The following is a 17,391-nucleotide window of genomic DNA, read 5'->3' as shown; positions in this document are numbered from 1 at the left end:
ACTGTAGCAATAAGCTTGAATGTCTAAGCTACATTTTTCTCCAATTTTACTATTTTCCTTTACATTTTCAATTGTGTCTGACGGTTCTACTTCAAGAGTGATTGTTTTTCCAGTAAGGGTCTTCACATCTTGGTTACATCCACACACATTTTGCGTTACGGCTCACAGGAAAAGCAAGGGACGTACAATATATCAGCCACTGATAGCCACAAGGTCTTTTAAATGGCCGAACACGTCTGACGGAAGTCCTTCAACGAAGAAGAGCATGGTGTCGTTGTTGAGGTTGTCCATGATGGGCTGGACGGTCTGGACCCGGGCCTCCGTCAGGTTGATCTTCATGGCTCGGCGAGGCTCGCGAAGTGGCAACACTGGGGTCGACTCCTTGTTCATCTTGCTGGACTAGCGGTGTGTGTGGCGGTGTTGGGCGTCCTGATGGGTGGTTCTCTGGTGGGCGGATCTCCGGCAACCACGCCCACCCAAGAGGAACAACAAGAACAGCAACAAGAAAAGCAACAAGAACAGCCTTTTCCGGAGATGTAATATGCTCTTCATCTCTTCAAAGCAGGGTTACCCCTCGATTTTTTAATGCACTTCACGCATGCGCCTATGACGTCATCCACAGCCGAGGCCCAGTCCTCCGTTCTTAATGCTACCTATCCCAGGGATGATATATATATATATATATATATATATATATATATATATATATATATATATATATATATATATATCATCCCAGGGGATAGGGGAGAAAGAATACTTCCCACGTATTCCCTGCGTGTCGTAGAAGGCGACTAAAAGGGGAGGGAGCGGGTGGCTGGAAATCCTCCCCTCTCGTTTTTTTCAGTTTTCCAAAAGAAGGAACAGAGAAGGGGGCCAGGTGAGGATATTCCCTCATAGGCCCAGTCCTCCGTTCTTAATGCTACCTCGCTATTGCGGGAAATGGCGAATAGTACGAAAGAAAAGAAAAAGAATATATATATATATATATATATATATATATATATATATATATATATATATATATATATATATATATATATATATATATATATATATATATATATATATATATATATATATATATATATATATATATATATATATATATATATGTATCAGTAACGAAGCTCATTCAGTACACACTTAAGTTACTCGCCATGCACTGAGCAACCGACCTTTTGACTAATTTTCAAATTCCGACTTACATACACTCATCCAAAAGTAGACTTCTCAGATTAACTCGAATCACATTCTCCCTCTTACGCTTTGAGCATTACGCATCGTTACAACACTACAAACACCACTGTAACATCTTTCGGGATCTCTTACGCTCATGATGTAACTAAAAGAAGAAACCGATTCATTGTATATAAGTGCACACACAACATTACACCCCTTTTTTACCTGAGAGATGCAGGAGCCTCATGTTTTTAGAAGGGGCTTTTGTGTTTTTGTTGCTCTGATTTGTCTACTTTTCTTGAACAGTGTGTAAGATAAGTTTTTACTAAAAATGGGGAAGTCATAAATTTTCTGCCTTTGCTCTCCAATCCACTTTTCTTATCATTTTTCCAGTACTTCATTTCATATACTACATTTTTCTAGATAATTAGAGTTTTTTACTGGAAGGTAATTTCCTAAAGCATTCTAGTCTCATTTGATTTCCAATATAAAGCCAAATATGATATGATGTGAATGCGATGTATGATATCCGTCCTTTGTCATTATGAGCCTCATGAACTGTAGGTGGGATATTCCGTGATGACTATCGCAAAAGATTCTTGACTTTCACGTGATATTACATAACATATCATCAGAGGATTCATCACGGAAGATTTCTGTCAGCAAATTATTTCTTAGACTCTTCATCTGGTCATTCTGTCAAGAATTCCATCTTATCTGGCAGCAATTGTTTCAGCTGTGGCTTGCGTATACTTACCTTCACTCAATATGGCAGCACCAGTTTCATCAGGTGTCTCTTGCAACGTCGCAAAGGGTGTAGTGGGCAGCTTCCTCCCTCCGGGCCCCACATCGAAAACGATCCTTTTGCCTCTGAGCTCAAAATACAGTTCCATACACTTAACTTAGGCCCTATCCTGCTGTCCATACAATGTGATAAAACATATTCTGTGACTTCTCATTTGCATTATCTTGGAAACTCACACAAGTATCAGATAATACGATAAATGCATTAATAGATTCCAGGGCTTCTAAAGTTATTAGAACATCACGTAGAGGTTCGGCTGAAGAAAGCTGTGATCCACCTCCCCGATCATTAACGCACCCTCTTCACAAATCATTACCCACAATATTTTGTAGGAGATTAGCCCAGTGACCTAGAAACTTTTGTACTTTATGTATGTTTTTGACAAACTACAGGTGTATGTCTTCAAACTTACAACCATTAAAAACAGACATTCCAAGATTTACCCAGGTCTTACCTAGATCTTCCACAAGACCCTCTACGGTCTTCTCTATTTTTTTTTTTTCAGGTTATCAGTTCTTTTTAGATCCTTTTTGTCATGCCTTCAACATGACTTTTTCATGCCCTCAACGGGTCCACCTCAGATCTTCTCAAGGTCCTACAAATGTCTTCCCTAAAGACCCTCCTCAGGTCTTACCCAAGTCTTCTCGGATACTTCCAAGGTCTTTCCCAGTACCAACTCTGGTCTTCCTAAAGTCATACCAGGTCTTCACGAAGTCATCCGTAGGTCCTCCTCAAGTTTTCATCAGGCATGTTTTAACCATAATGTTAGGGACTAGAAATATTCTTCTGTCTTATCAGGCCACGTTTCACGCAAAGTACATCAGGGAATATGTCACCCCTACCCTTAAACAGAAGATGAGGATAGAAATCCTCAACGTGTGCTTCGTTTCTAACCATTATCCCACAGAATTTAGCTTAAGCTGGTTCAGCAACCCCACTCATCGAGTCCCTCTATCTTGCTAAACCATATAACCTTGCTTTTATTCACATTTACCCTAAACTTCCTTTCACACTCTCTAGCAAGCAACAACTGCCTCGTTTCCCAGGTCCCCTCTTCCCCTAAAGGCTACATCCCTGCCTCTCCCTCCAAAAAATCGTGCATTATCCTCCCTCGTCACCCTATCCGTAAACAAATTAAACAGCAATGGTGACACCATAGTCTCCTGCTGCAGACTAACATTCACTTGGAACCATTCATTCTTCTCTTTTCCTACTCGTACGCATTACACACTTCATAAAAGCTTCTCACTCTTTCTAACAACTTTTCTACCACACCATATTTCTTAAAACCTACCAAAAGTCGTCTTTGCTATTTCCTTTCTCTAAATCCATAAATGCCACATACAAATCCTTCTGTTTCTCTAAGATTTTCTCACACACCTTCATAAGGTAAACACCTAATATACACATCCTCTACCGCCTCCGAAACCACACTGATTCTCCCTACTCTGATGCTTTATACACGCCGTCATCCTCAATCAATACGCTCCCATACAACTTATCCGGTACACTCATGAAACTTATACCTCTGTAATTTCAATACTCACCCATATTCCACTTGCCTTTATACAATGGCACTGTATCTGTATCTCACCAATCCTCAAGCACCTCACTGTGATCCATATATGAAATGAATTCCTAACGAACCAATCAACAACATAGTCGCCCTCTTACTTGAGAAACGCATCCATCCACTCCAACTATTTTGCCTCATTTCATGTTACGCAAGGCTTTCACCACCTCGTCTTTCTTCGCCAAACTACTCTCCATGACTCTCCCGATGCATATCACCTTTTACCCAAGCAACCAGTATATGCCACCCTATCATCAAACGCATTCAGTAGTCTTTCAAAATATTCCTCCTCACTTCATCACTGCCCCATTTGCATTCTTCACCGATTTTTCCCTTTGTTTTCTTTCTGTACATTGATAACCTTCTTCGAAAATATCGAGCTCTGAATAAAGATTACTGATACTTGCTCAACTAAACCCTTATTTACCCTCTTTTTCAACTCCTGCACTTACCTCTTTATCTACCACCGCTTACCTTTTTATTTATCCCAACCATCTGCACTCTCTTTTCTCTTGCACTTGTAATTTCACTTCATCCCAGCACTCAATACCCTTTCAAATCTGTCCACCTCCCATCTTTCCAGTGCCACATGCATCTCTCACATATGCTAGCACTGCTTCTCTAAGTACATCTCAATCCTCACTTACTTCCCTAGCTTCGCTTACTTTCACCTTTTGCCATTCCACACTCAATCTCTCCTGACATTTCATCATACAGGCCTCATTTCCAATCTCACTTATTTTCATCATTCCCATCTAACCCATAATGTTCCTTATTTTCCAAAAATCTCTAAAGATTCTCACCTTTGCCTCCACAAGATCATAAAACATTCCACCTGTTGCATCTCTCAGCACAATCAGATCCAAAAGTCTCTCTTTTGCATGCCTATCAATTAGTATGTGATCCAACAACGATCGCTGACCATCTTCCCTACTCAAATACGTATACTTCTGCACTTCCCTCTTTTGCGTAGGTATTCCCAATCACCACTCCCTTTTCAGCACACAACTCCACAAGCTGTATACAATTTCTATTCGTAATACTGAATATCCCAAGCATTCAACATTGCACTAAATACGTTACCCCAGAAGCATCTTCGGTTCAATGACAGCATATGTTCTCTTCAATAGAATAGGCTAACTGAGGGGTAATGGTTACTGCCGTAATTAAAACATGTCATTTAGCACATATCTTGGACTGTATCACTCAGGAGGAGTAGTTTGCACATAAACAAAATAAACAGAAGTTCGTGTCCCCATTCAAAGTCTGGCACCGAGGGGGAGTGGGTGCTGTACATGAACCAGCTGTACTATAGCTTATGATCTATCTCACAGTCTAACACTGAGAGGGAGTGGGTGCTGTACATGAACCAGCTGTACTATATCTTATGATCTATCCCGTAGTCTGACACAGGTGAGAGTGGTGATGTTTTAAATGAACCAGCTGTACTATATCTTATGATCTATCCCACAGTCTGGCACCGAGGGGGAGTGGTTGCTGTACATGAACCAGTTGTACTGGGGTCCGGGAGTGAGGCGTATCAACACCTGGTACCACCACAGGTTCAGCCGCCAGTTAGATCTCTTCCCCGACAAACTATCTGACTTACAGGGCGCCGTGCTCAAGGTAGGTTGACAATGATCTCAAGCTTAATTCAATCAAAATAATTCGTAACGAGAGTAACCCAAAAGTGCTATGCTAAGAAAAAGTTAAGAATAACTTTATTATCTCAGATAAACTGGGAAAATAGGCAAAGTTTGACAGACATATTACAAAGGAATACATATGACTTCAAACATCAACAGACCGCTAGGTCCTTTCGAGGCTGTTTCTGACAGTTGAAGATATCAGAAACTCACAGTTTAGTGTGGCAAAAGTTACCGTTATGGAAAAGTCCCATATCAAATCAGTTCTCAAGCCGTCATATTGTACTGTCAATCTCTAGCGCCCACCTCTGCAGATCATCAAGTCTCGACACATCAGTCAATTAGATAACGCTTAAGCATCTGATACGGACGGTATGAGTACGTTGATAATGAGCTGTGCCATCTCATCCCCAGGTGTCAACGTTCCACTTCGCACCGTGTAACTTCTTCCACCGGGCAGAGAACGGAACGGTGATGCTCCGCTACGGCATGGAAACTGAGGTCGTCAAGACAGTCGCTCGAGTCCTCAACTTCACTCTTGAGTTTACGGAGCCACCTAACGGTAACGTTCTCTGTGCTACTTTTTATTATTGTAGCTGTTAACAGTGTGTTACGAAACAAGCCTGGCTCAGAGGTTATGTAGAAACGACACACACACATACACACACACACACACACACACACACACATTTCATACTTTTTCATCGTATTCAATCTCCCTTTCCTGTGTTACGGAGGTAGCACTTGTGATAGTGACGAAAGGCCGCAATCGCTCATATCTATTCTCGAACACCGAAACCACAAACAAGCCATACAAACCTATCTATGGTTTCTTCTGGTCGCTTCATACGCTCTCGTTCAGTCCGTTGACAGCACGTCGACACCTGTATATCAAATCTTTCCAATTAACTCAGACCCTTGCACACTTTTCATCCTCCTGCATGTTTAGGCACTGATCACTCACAATTTTTTTCGCTCCATCCTTCCATCTCCAATTTGGTCTCCACGTTTCTCCTTGTTTCCTACACTTTTGATATATATCATCTTTGTCAACCCCTCTTCACTCATTCTCTTGATATGTCTAAACCATCTTAGCACACCCTTTTCAACTTTCTAGACCACAATCTTTCCATTACCACATATCTCTCTTATTCTTAATCATTTACTCGATCAAACCAAATCACATCATGTATTGCCTTCAACATTTCATTTCCAACGCATCCACCCTCATCTGCCCATCTCCATCTATAGCCAAAACCTAGCATCCACTACAACATTGCTCGGGCTACTATACCTTCAAACATACCCGTTTTTGCCCTCCCAGATGATGACCACTCATTGCCTAAAACCCACCCTGTGACTAACTTCCGCCTCCATGTCTCCATTTGCTAAAATCAGTTCCTCCACATTTTCCCATTCATACGCAATCCCAACTGAACTGTCCATCAACCTTGCTAAACTTGATAATCTTGATACTATTCATATCTATTCTCAACTTCCTCTTTCTCACAGTCAACCAAAATCAGTTAACAACTGCAGTTTCTCACTAGACCCTGCCACAAGTGCAAACAACAACTGACTCACCTTCCAGGCGCTACCATCCCCTAAAGACTGCATACACGCCCCTTTCTCTAAGACCCTTGCAGTTACCTCCCTCACCACCCCATCCATAAACAAATGAAACAGCCATAGTGACATCAAACATCCCTGCCGCAGACCAACCTTCACTTGGAACCATGCACTCTTCTCCTATCCTACTCGCACACACGCCTTACACAAGTGATGAAAAACAAATCTCTGCTTCTAGCAGATTTCCTCCCACACTATATAATCGTAAGACCTTCCACAAGGTATCTCTATCAACTTTATCATATCCTTTCTCCTAATTCGTACATAACACATACAGATCCTTCTGTTTCTCTAAGTATTTACACCACACATTCTTTACAGCAAACACCTGATCCACATATCCTCTACCACTTTTGAAACAACATCCTCCCCAAACCAAAGGGATCATTGGTAAAAGAGGCAATGGGAAAGTGGCAAGAGATAGTGATGAAGTGAGGAGGATATGAAACGATTATTTTGAAGGACGGCTGAATGTGCTTGATGATATGATGGCAGATGCAAGGGGTTGGTGTGCGAAATGAGTCATGAAGAGTGGTTTGGTGAAGAGATAACAGATGGCGGGAGTGGATGGTTTTGCAGTTGAATTTCTTAAGAAGAGCGGTCACTGCGTTATTGATAGCTTGCTTAAGATTTTCCATGTATGTACGGATCATGCTGAGGTACCTGAGGGCTGGTGAGATGCATGTATAGTACCACTGTACAAAGACAAGGGGAAAAGTTGCGTTCAAACCATATAGTTGTAAATTTGTTGAGTATACCTGGTAAGTTTTATGAGTGAGTAGTGACTGAGAGGGCAAAGGCGTGTACAAAATATCAGACCAGAGAGAATCACACACACACACACACACACACACACACACACACACACACACACATACACACAAACAATCATACATCGGATGATTCGGGCATGGGTAGCTACTTATATACGATCCTGGTGGATCGGGTGGAGATAGGTGGGCGGCGCTGATCGACTCAGCTGATCACTTATTTGCTGCTTGGTTGGTAAGGCTTATGTGACGTTCTAAGGATGGAAGAAATTGAATATCTTTGACTTGTGTGTTTATTGTCGGTTGTTTTGTGATGGTGCAGATTGGCTTTAGGAACAAGAGACGACGAGGGGCTTGTTCTCTGTCGAGAATAAAAAGATGTTTTGGAAGTAGGTGAATACGTGCGAAAGACAAAAGAACAAATAGGAACATCGGTGAAGGGAGCAAGTAGGGAAGTGATAACAGGTAGTGATGAAGTGAGAAGATAAGGTGAGTATTTTGAGGGTTTGTTGAATGTGTTTGATGATAGAGTGGCAGATGTAGGGTTTTTTAGTTGGAGTGGTGTGCAAAATAAGAGGGGCAGGGAGAATGGTTTTGTTGAGAGAAGAGGCGGTGAAAGCTTTATTGAAGATAAGATCCGGCAAAGCGGCGGGTTTAGACGGTACTGCAATTGAATTTACTAAGAAAGGTGGTATTGTGTTTTTGATTGGTTGGTAAGGATATTCAATATTTGTATGGATTATGGTGAAGTGCCTGAGGATTGGTGGAATGCGTGTATAGTGCCATTGTACAAAGGCAAAGGGGATAAAGGTGGGAGATCAAACTACAAAGGCATAAGTTTGTTGAGTATTCTTGGGAAATTTTACAGAAGTGTATTGACTGAGTGTGAAGACATGTACAGAGCATCAGAATGTGGAGGAGCAATGTGATTTGGAAATGGCAGAGAGTGTGTGGAATAGATGTTTACTTTGAAGAATGTGTGAGAAATATTTAGAAAGACAAATGGATGTGACATCTATGGACTTGGAGAAGGCATATGATAGGATTGATAGAGATGCTCTGTGGAAGGTCTTAAGAGTATATGGTATGGAAGGGAAAGCTGCTAGAAGCAGTGAAAAGTTTTTATCAAGGATTTAAGGCATGTGTACCAATAGGAAGAGAGGAGAATGATTAGTTCCCAGTGAAGGTCAGTCTGAGGCAGGGTTGTGTGATCTCCATGGCTGTTTAATTTGTTTATGGATGGGATTGTTAGGGAGGTAAATGCAAGAGTTTTGGAGAGAGGGGCGAGTAAGCAGTTGGTTTGGGATGAGAGGGCCTGGGAAGTGGGTCAGTTTTTGTTCTCCGAAGGTACTTCGCTGGTGGCTGATTCAAGTGAGAAGCTGCAGAAGTTGCTGACTGAGTTTGGAAAAGTGTGTGAGAGGAGAAAACTAAGAGTAAATGTGAATAGAACAAGATTGTTAGTTTCAGCAGGGTTGAGGGACAACTTAATTGGGATGAAAGTTTGAATGGAGAGAAAGTGGAGGAAGTGAAGTGTTTTAGATAACTGGTGGTGGACTTGGCAACGGATGAAACCATGGAACTGTCCTGACCTTTGGCGATGTGCTTGTATGGTATCTTGCCTTATATATGTTATTTTTGGTTAGTAGTCTAAACTACCGAGCTTTAGCATTAGCTTGGAAAACAAGGACGAGACTTATAATACACTCAGTAACCATGTAAAGCATACCTCACAGACTTTGACACACTATATATCCTGTGTATCTATCTAGTACCTCAGTGATTGTGTTGATGGATTTCTTACCATTGCAGGAGAGAACTGGGGTGAAATGTACGAAAATGGATCATGGTATGGATTGATGGGACAGCTACAGAGACGAGAAGTCGACATCGGACTTGCCAACTGGTTCATATCCACTCATTGGCTGCAGGCCATAGACCTAACCTCTCCTTACAGAACAGAGGTAACACAAATTTGAAGATGAAAGTGGCTCTTATTCTGAACTGTAAAGAAATTATATGATTTTCATCATTCATCTGAGCAGTATCCTGTGGTGAGATGAAAAATCCATAATCATAATCCAGAACCTATCTAGCGCGCTCCCTATTCCAGAGGTTATAGGCCTCATCGGTGTGGGGATTTTTGGGAAACCTTGGTGGGCAGGGGGCTACTGGAATAGGGCGCGTGCCACCCAGGCTGGGCCAACAGTTGGCCAAGCCACTGTCAGCAATGGCTTGGATCAATAAGTAATGCACATTTGAAAAACTCTACTGATTTAATAGAACAGTTAAGGGAAGTCATTCTCAACGGGAAGAAGCTAGTAAACTTTGACGTTACAGCAATATTCAAAAGTATTCCAACAGAAGACCAACACGAGTGGTAAGAACAACAGAAAATATGAGGGACGGTAATATGCCAATAACGAAGAACTACATGGAATTTATTTCTTGTATGTAAGGCTTGGAGGTTTAACATTGGAAGGGGAGGAAATACAGGCAATACACAAGCCTCGTCATGGGCTCACCGCTTAGCGCGGTGTTGGACTGTCTCCATATGATAACCCTGGAAAAGGACAGATTCTGTAGAATAACGGAATGGATACATCTTGGTACAGATACGTCGACGACGTATTAGTAATGGTTCCGAGTATTACGAACATGAGATTAACCTAAGAATGCTAGATGATATGGAGGAACACTTGCAATTTACGGTGGTAAAGGAAGAAAATGGAAAAATGTCCTTTCTGGACTCAATTTTTTGGAGATCAAGTCAGAGCATTAAGTTCTCAGTTTGTAGAAATCCCATCGGCGAAGATGACTTTGTCCATTACTTCTCTGCACAAAATGAGAGAACCAACACATGTGTGATAATCGGACTCTTCTTTAGAAGCTAACGGACTATGCAGCCAAGAACATCTGGATGATGCATTTAAATGCAATCATAGAGGCGTTTAAGAAGCTACGTTGCCATAGAGCTGCTAGGGATTTATTGTGCTATATGGTCAGATGATGTACTGGCTGACGAGTTGGAGGTTGCTGAAAATGATACAAGGTAAAGATTATTTCTAATGTGTGGGTTTTAATCTGCGGTACATTTTTGTTTAATGGGATAGATAACCAATAGAAAAAGTGTGTATTCTCCTTTGTTATTTGATGGTCTTTTCTTTTCACCAATTCATTCTGATAGAAAAAATAAGAAGACGCTTATCACCCAGGGAGACTCAATGCTGAGAATAACTGAGCATTATGAGAACGAAGGACTGAGGGAAACTCAAAGGGAAAAGACGACAAATCAAGTGGCATCATAGAGTGCAAAGAATAATATAGATAGGTTGGGGGTGTATTAAGGAGACTTACTGGCAACATCTGGTGGGTATTGTACACTAGATTCATGTAGAGTGCTTGTCCCTCATGAAATTAGGGAAGCGGTGATGGCTTGCGTAAAAGATGCTTGTGGCATGAGAAACGTGGGAGGTGGGCAGATTGGGAAGGATGAAGAAGCAAGATTATCAGTGAAAGAGAAGAGAAAGGCATGTAGACGATTACTGCAGGAAAATAGTGCAAATGACTGGGAGATGTATTAAAGAAAGAGGCAGGAAATAAAGACAGGTGAAAAAGACGGTAAATGAGAGTTGGGGTAAGAGAGTATCATTAAATTTTATGGAAAATCATAAGATGTTTTGGCAGCGGGTAAATATAGTGCGTAAGACAAGAGAAGAAATGGGAACAACGGCGAAGGGCGCCAATGGGGAGGTAATAACAAGCAGTGGTGATGTGAAAGGGAGATGGAGTGAGTATTTTGAAGGTTTCTTGAATGTGTTAGATGAGAGAATGGCAGATATAGGGTGTTTTGGGCGAAGCTGTGTGCGAAGTGAGAGGGGTAGAAAGAGAAGTGGTAATAGAAACTTTGCGGAAGATGAAAGCCGGCAAGGCGGCGGATTTGGATGGTATGGCAATGAAATTTATAAAAAATGGGGTGACTGTGATATATATATATATATATATATATATTTTTTTTTTTTTTTTTTTTCATACTATTCGCTATTTCCCGGGATAGCGAGGTAGCGTTAAGAACAGAGGACTGGGCCTTTGAGGGAATATCCTCACCTGGACCTCTTCTCTGTTCCTTCTTTTGGAAAAAAAAAAAAAAAAAAAAAAAACGATAAGGGAGGATTTCCAGCCCCCCGCTCCCTTCCCTTTTAGTCGCCTTCTACGACACGAAGGGAATACGTGGGAAGTATTCTTTCTCCCCTATATATATATATATATTTTTTTTTTTTTTTTTTCATACTATTCGCCATTTCCCGCGATAGCGAGGTAGCGTTAAGAACAGAGGACTGGGCCTTTGAGGGAATACCCTCACCTGGCCCCCTTCTCTGTTCCATCTTTTGGAAAATTAAAAAAAAAAAAAAAAAAAAAAAAAAAAAAAAAAAAACGAGAGGGGAGGATTTCCAGCCCCCCGCTCCCTTCCCTTTTAGTCGCCTTCTACGACACGCAGGGAATACGTGGGAAGTATTCTTTCTCCCCTATCCCCCTACATATATATATATATATATATATATATATATATATATATATATATATATGCACATATATATGAACATATACACATATATATATGTATGAACATGCAGGGGGGTGAAAGGAGGGCAAAGAATAGAGTGAATTGGAGCGATGTGGTATACCGGGGTTGACGTGCTGTCAGTGGATTGAATCAAGGCATGTGTATGGGGGTGGGTTGGGCCATTTCTTTCGTCTGTTTCCTTGCGCTACCTCGCAAACGCGGGAGACAGCGACAAAGCAAAAAAAAAAAAAATAAAAATATATATATATATATTATTTTTATTTTTTTATTATACTTTGTCGCTGTCTCCCGCGTTTGCGAGGTAGCGCAAGGAAACAGACGAAAGAAATGGCCCAACCTACCCCCCCCATACACATGTATATACATACGTCCACACACGCAAATATACATACCTACACAGCTTTCCATGGTTTACCCCAGACGCTTCACATGCCTTGATTCAATCCACTGACAGCACGTCAACCCCGGTATACCACATCGCTCCAATTCACTCTATTCCTTGCCCTCCTTTCACCCTCCTGCATGTTCAGGCCCCGATCACACAAAATCTTTTTCACTCCATCTTTCCACCTCCAATTTGGTCTCCCTCTTCTCCTCGTTCCCTCCACCTCCGAGACATATATCCTCTTGGTCAATCTTTCCTCACTCATTCTCTCCATGTGCCCAAACCACTTCAAAACACCCTCTTCTGCTCTCTCAACCACGCTCTTTTTATTTCCACACATCTCTCTTACCCTTACGTTACTCACTCGATCAAACCACCTCACACCACACATTGTCCTCAAACATCTCATTTCCAGCACATCCATCCTCTTGCGCACAACTCTATCCATAGCCCACGCCTCGCAACCATACAACATTGTTGGAACCACTATTCCTTCAAACATACCCATTTTTGCTTTCCGAGATAATGTTCTCGACTTCCACACATTCTTCAAGGCCCCCAGAATTTTCGCCCCCTCCCCCACCCTATGATCCACTTCCGCTTCCATGGTTCCATCCGCTGCCAGATCCACTCCCAGATATCTAAAACACTTTACTTCCTCCAGTTTTTCTCCATTCAAACTCACCTCCCATTTGACTTGACCCTCAACCCTACTGTACCTAATAACCTTGCTCTTATTCACATTTACTCTTAACTTTCTTCTTCCACACACTTTACCAAACTCAGTCACCAGCTTCTGCAGTTTCTCACATGAATCAGCCACCAGCGCTGTATCATCAGCGAACAACAACTGACTCACTTCCCAAGCTCTCTCATCCCCTACAGACTTCATACTTGCCCCTCTTTCCAAAACTCTTGCATTTACCTCCCTAACAACCCCATCCATAAACAAATTAAACAACCATGGAGACATCACACACCCCTGCCGCAAACCTACATTCACTGAGAACCAATCACTTTCCTCTCTTCCTACACGTACACATGCCTTACATCCTCGATAAAAACTTTTCACTGCTTCCAACAACTTTCCTCCCACACCATATATTCTTAATACCTTCCACAGAGCATCTCTATCAACTCTATCATATGCCTTCTCCAGATCCATAAATGCTACATACAAATCCATTTGCTTTTCTAAGTATTTCTCACATACATTCTTCAAAGCAAACACCTGATCCACACATCCTCTACCACTTCTGAAACCACACTGCTCTTCCCCAATCTGATGCTCTGTACATGCCTTCACCCTCTCAATCAATACCCTCCCATATAATTTACCAGGAATACTCAACAAACTTATACCTCTGTAATTTGGGCACTCACTCTTATCCCCTTTGCCTTTGTACAATGGCACTATGCACGCATTCCGCCAATCCTCAGGCACCTCACCATGTGTCATACATACATTAAATAACCTTACCAACCAGTCAACAATGCAGTCACCCCCTTTTTTAATAAATTCCACTGCAATACCATCCAAACCTGCTGCCTTGCCGGCTTTCATCTTCCGCAAAGCTTTCACTACCTCTTCTCTGTTTACCAAATCATTTTCCCTAACCCTCTCACTTTGCACACCACCTCGACCAAAACACCCTATCTCTGCCACTCTATCATCAAACACATTCAACAAACCTTCAAAATACTCACTCCATCTCCTTCTCACATCACCACTACTTGTTATCACCTCCCCATTTGCGCCCTTCACTGAAGTTCCCATTTGCTCCCTTGTCTTACGCACTTATTTACCTCCTTCCAGAACATCTTTTTATTCTCCCTAAAATTTAATGATACTCTCTCACCCCAACTCTCATTTGCCCTTTTTTTCACCTCTTGCACCTTTCTCTTGACCTCCTGTCTCTTTCTTTTATACATCTCCCACTCAATTGCATTTTTTCCCTGCAAAAATCGTCCAAATGCCTCTCTCTTCTCTTTCACTAATACTCTTACTTCTTCATCCCACCACTCACTACCCTTTCTAATCAACCCACCTCCCACTCTTCTCATGCCACAAGCATCTTTTGCGCAATCCATCACTGGTTCCCTAAATACATCCCATTCCTCCCCCACTCCCCTTACTTCCATTGTTCTCACCTTTTTCCATTCTGTACTCAGTCTCTCCTGGTACTTCCTCACACAGGTCTCCTTCTCAAGCTCACTTACTCTCACCACCCTCTTCACCCCAACATTCACTCTTCTTTTCTGAAAACCCATACCTTAGCCTCCACAAGATAATGATCAGACATCCCTCCAGTTGCACCTCTCAGCACATTAACATCCAAAAGTCTCTCTTTCGCACGCCTGTCAATTAACACGTAATCCAATAACGCTCTCTGGCCATCTCTCCTACTTACATAAGTATACTTATGTATATCTCGCTTTTTAAACCAGGTATTCCCAATCATCAGTCCTTTTTCAGCACATAAATCTACAAGCTCTTCACCATTTCCATTTACAACACTGAACACCCCATGTATACCAATTATTCCCTCAACTGCCATATTACTCACCTTTGCATTCAAATCACCCATCACTATAACCCGGTCTCGTGCATCAAAACCACTAACACACTCATTCAGCTGCTCCCAAAACACTTGCCTCTCTTGATCTTTCTTCTCATGCCCAGGTGCATATGCACCAATAATCACCCACCTCTCTCCAACAACTTTCAGTTTTATCCATATTAATCGAGAATTTACTTTCTTACACTCTATCACATACTCCCACAACTCCTGTTTCAGGAGTATTGCTACTCCTTCCCTTGCTCTTGTCCTCTCACAAACCCCTGACTTTACTCCCCAGACATTCCCAAACCACTCTTCCCCTTTACCCTTGAGCTTCGTTTCACTCAGAGCCAAAACATCCAGGTTCCTTTCCTCAAACATACTACCTATCTCTCCTTTTTTCACATCTTGGTTACATCCACACACATTTAGGCACCCCACTCTGAGCCTTCAAGGAGGATGAGCACTCCCCGCGTGACTCCTTCTTCTGTTTCCCATTTTAGAAAATTAATACAAGGAGGGGAGGATTTCTGGCCCCCCGCTCCCGTCCCCTCTAGTCGCTTTCTACGACACGCGAGGAATACGTGGGAAGTATTCTTTCACCCCTATCCCCAGGGATAATATACATATATATATACATATACAAGTCACAAGTCCCTGGGGATAGGGGAGAAAGAATACTTCCCACGTATTCCCTGCATGTCGTAGAAGGCGACTAAAAGGGGAGGGAGTGGGGGGCTGGAAATCCTCCCCTCTCAATTTTTCTTAATTTTCCAAAAGAAGGAACAGAGAAGGGGGCCAGGTCAGGATATTCCCTCAATGGCCCAGTCCTCTGTTCTTAACGCTACCTCGCTAACGCGGGAAATGGCGAATAGTTTGAAAAAAAAAAAAAAATATACATATACACACACACACACACATACACACACACACGCACATATACACACACACACACATACATATGAGAAATGTAAGAAACAATTTAGAAAACTGAAACTTCTAGCTTGAAATGAATGAAAAAAAAGAATGTCACATAATGGTTCAACCTCTGGCTATGGAAAAAAGGAAATGTATAGTTTATTTACACAAACGTCAATAGCAGTTCTCATCAATTTAACCACTGTATCAATAAGCTTCAATGTCTAAGCTACATTTTTCTCCAATTTCACTATTTTCCTTCACATTTTCAATTGTGTCTGAAGGTTCTACTTCAAGAGTGATTGTTTTTCCAGTAAGGGTCTTCACATCTTGGTTACATCCACACACATTTAGGCACCCCACTCTGAGCCTTCGAGGAGGATGCTTTACTTGTGGTGCTGACTTCCCTCTTTAAATAGGAACAAATGTCTCATGTCTTATTTTTCTTTTAGGTTTGGATTGGATTCCCTATTTTGTTCCTACCCATACAGTTTTGGTCAATCATTGACAGGGTTGCTTCCTTGTTTTTGTTATAAGTAATATTGCACTCGCTATTTTTCCCACTCATACAGTGGAAAATATATATATATATATATATATATATATATATATATATATATATATATATATATATATATATATATATATATATATATATATATATATATATATATCTTTTTCTTTCTTTTAAACTATTCGCCATTTCCCGCGTTAGCGAGGTAGCGTTAAGAACAGAGGACTGGGCCTTAGTGGAATATCCACACCTGGCCCCCCTCTGTTCCTTCTTTAAAAAAAAAAAAAAAAAAAAAAAAAAAAAAAATATAATTTACTGTAACAGTCTCTTTATATTTTTTGTATGGTGATGAAAGATTAGTGTATGGATTGTAAATAGATGAAATATGAAGAAGATTTTATTATGAATTGAAAATTTAGTGAAAGCAGCATTTATATCTTTGTCATGTAATAAGTTATCAGGGTAAGTTCCTAAAACTTTTCATCAAGACCTCAAAAGATTTTTAATGTTAATATGACCTTTTATTACTTTTTCTGTATGAAAAGACTACAAAGTTTCCATATCTGACACCACTATTCCTCAGAAACATTATCAGATTGCGAACATTGTGCTGTAAAAAGCTACATCAAAGCATAACTGTAGCCATATAAAAGCAAAGTACACCTTAAGAATTATCTTTCTATTTTTTTTTTCTCGCTGACGCGGGAGACATTGACAAAGCAAAATAAATAGATAAATAAATAAATAAATATATCCTTGGGGATAAGGGAGAAAGAATACTTCCCACGTATTCCCTGCGTGTCGTAGAAGGCGACTAAAAGGAAAG

At 41.1% G+C, this 17,391-nt stretch overlaps 1 protein-coding gene across 1 annotated transcript in view; it reads left to right on the top strand.

Annotated features, from left to right (window-relative positions):
• Nucleotides 1–432: 432 nt before the first annotated feature.
• The window catches only part of LOC139748807 (ionotropic receptor 21a-like), a 29,577-nt gene continuing 12,618 nt past the window's right edge, over nt 433–17,391 (top strand). Inside the window, exons 1-5 of the mRNA XM_071662238.1 lie at nt 433–536; nt 2,604–2,733; nt 5,034–5,186; nt 5,621–5,768; nt 9,415–9,566. Of these exons, the coding sequence (XP_071518339.1) occupies nt 433–536; nt 2,604–2,733; nt 5,034–5,186; nt 5,621–5,768; nt 9,415–9,566 (687 nt within the window). The remainder of the gene's footprint in view (nt 537–2,603; nt 2,734–5,033; nt 5,187–5,620; nt 5,769–9,414; nt 9,567–17,391) is intronic.

The sequence above is a fragment of the Panulirus ornatus genome, chromosome 5 (genome assembly GCF_036320965.1).
Source record: "Panulirus ornatus isolate Po-2019 chromosome 5, ASM3632096v1, whole genome shotgun sequence".
Lineage (NCBI taxonomy): Eukaryota > Metazoa > Arthropoda > Malacostraca > Decapoda > Palinuridae > Panulirus > Panulirus ornatus.
The sequence above is the reverse complement of the archived record's forward strand: the minus strand, read 5'-3'. Positions and strand labels throughout refer to the sequence as shown.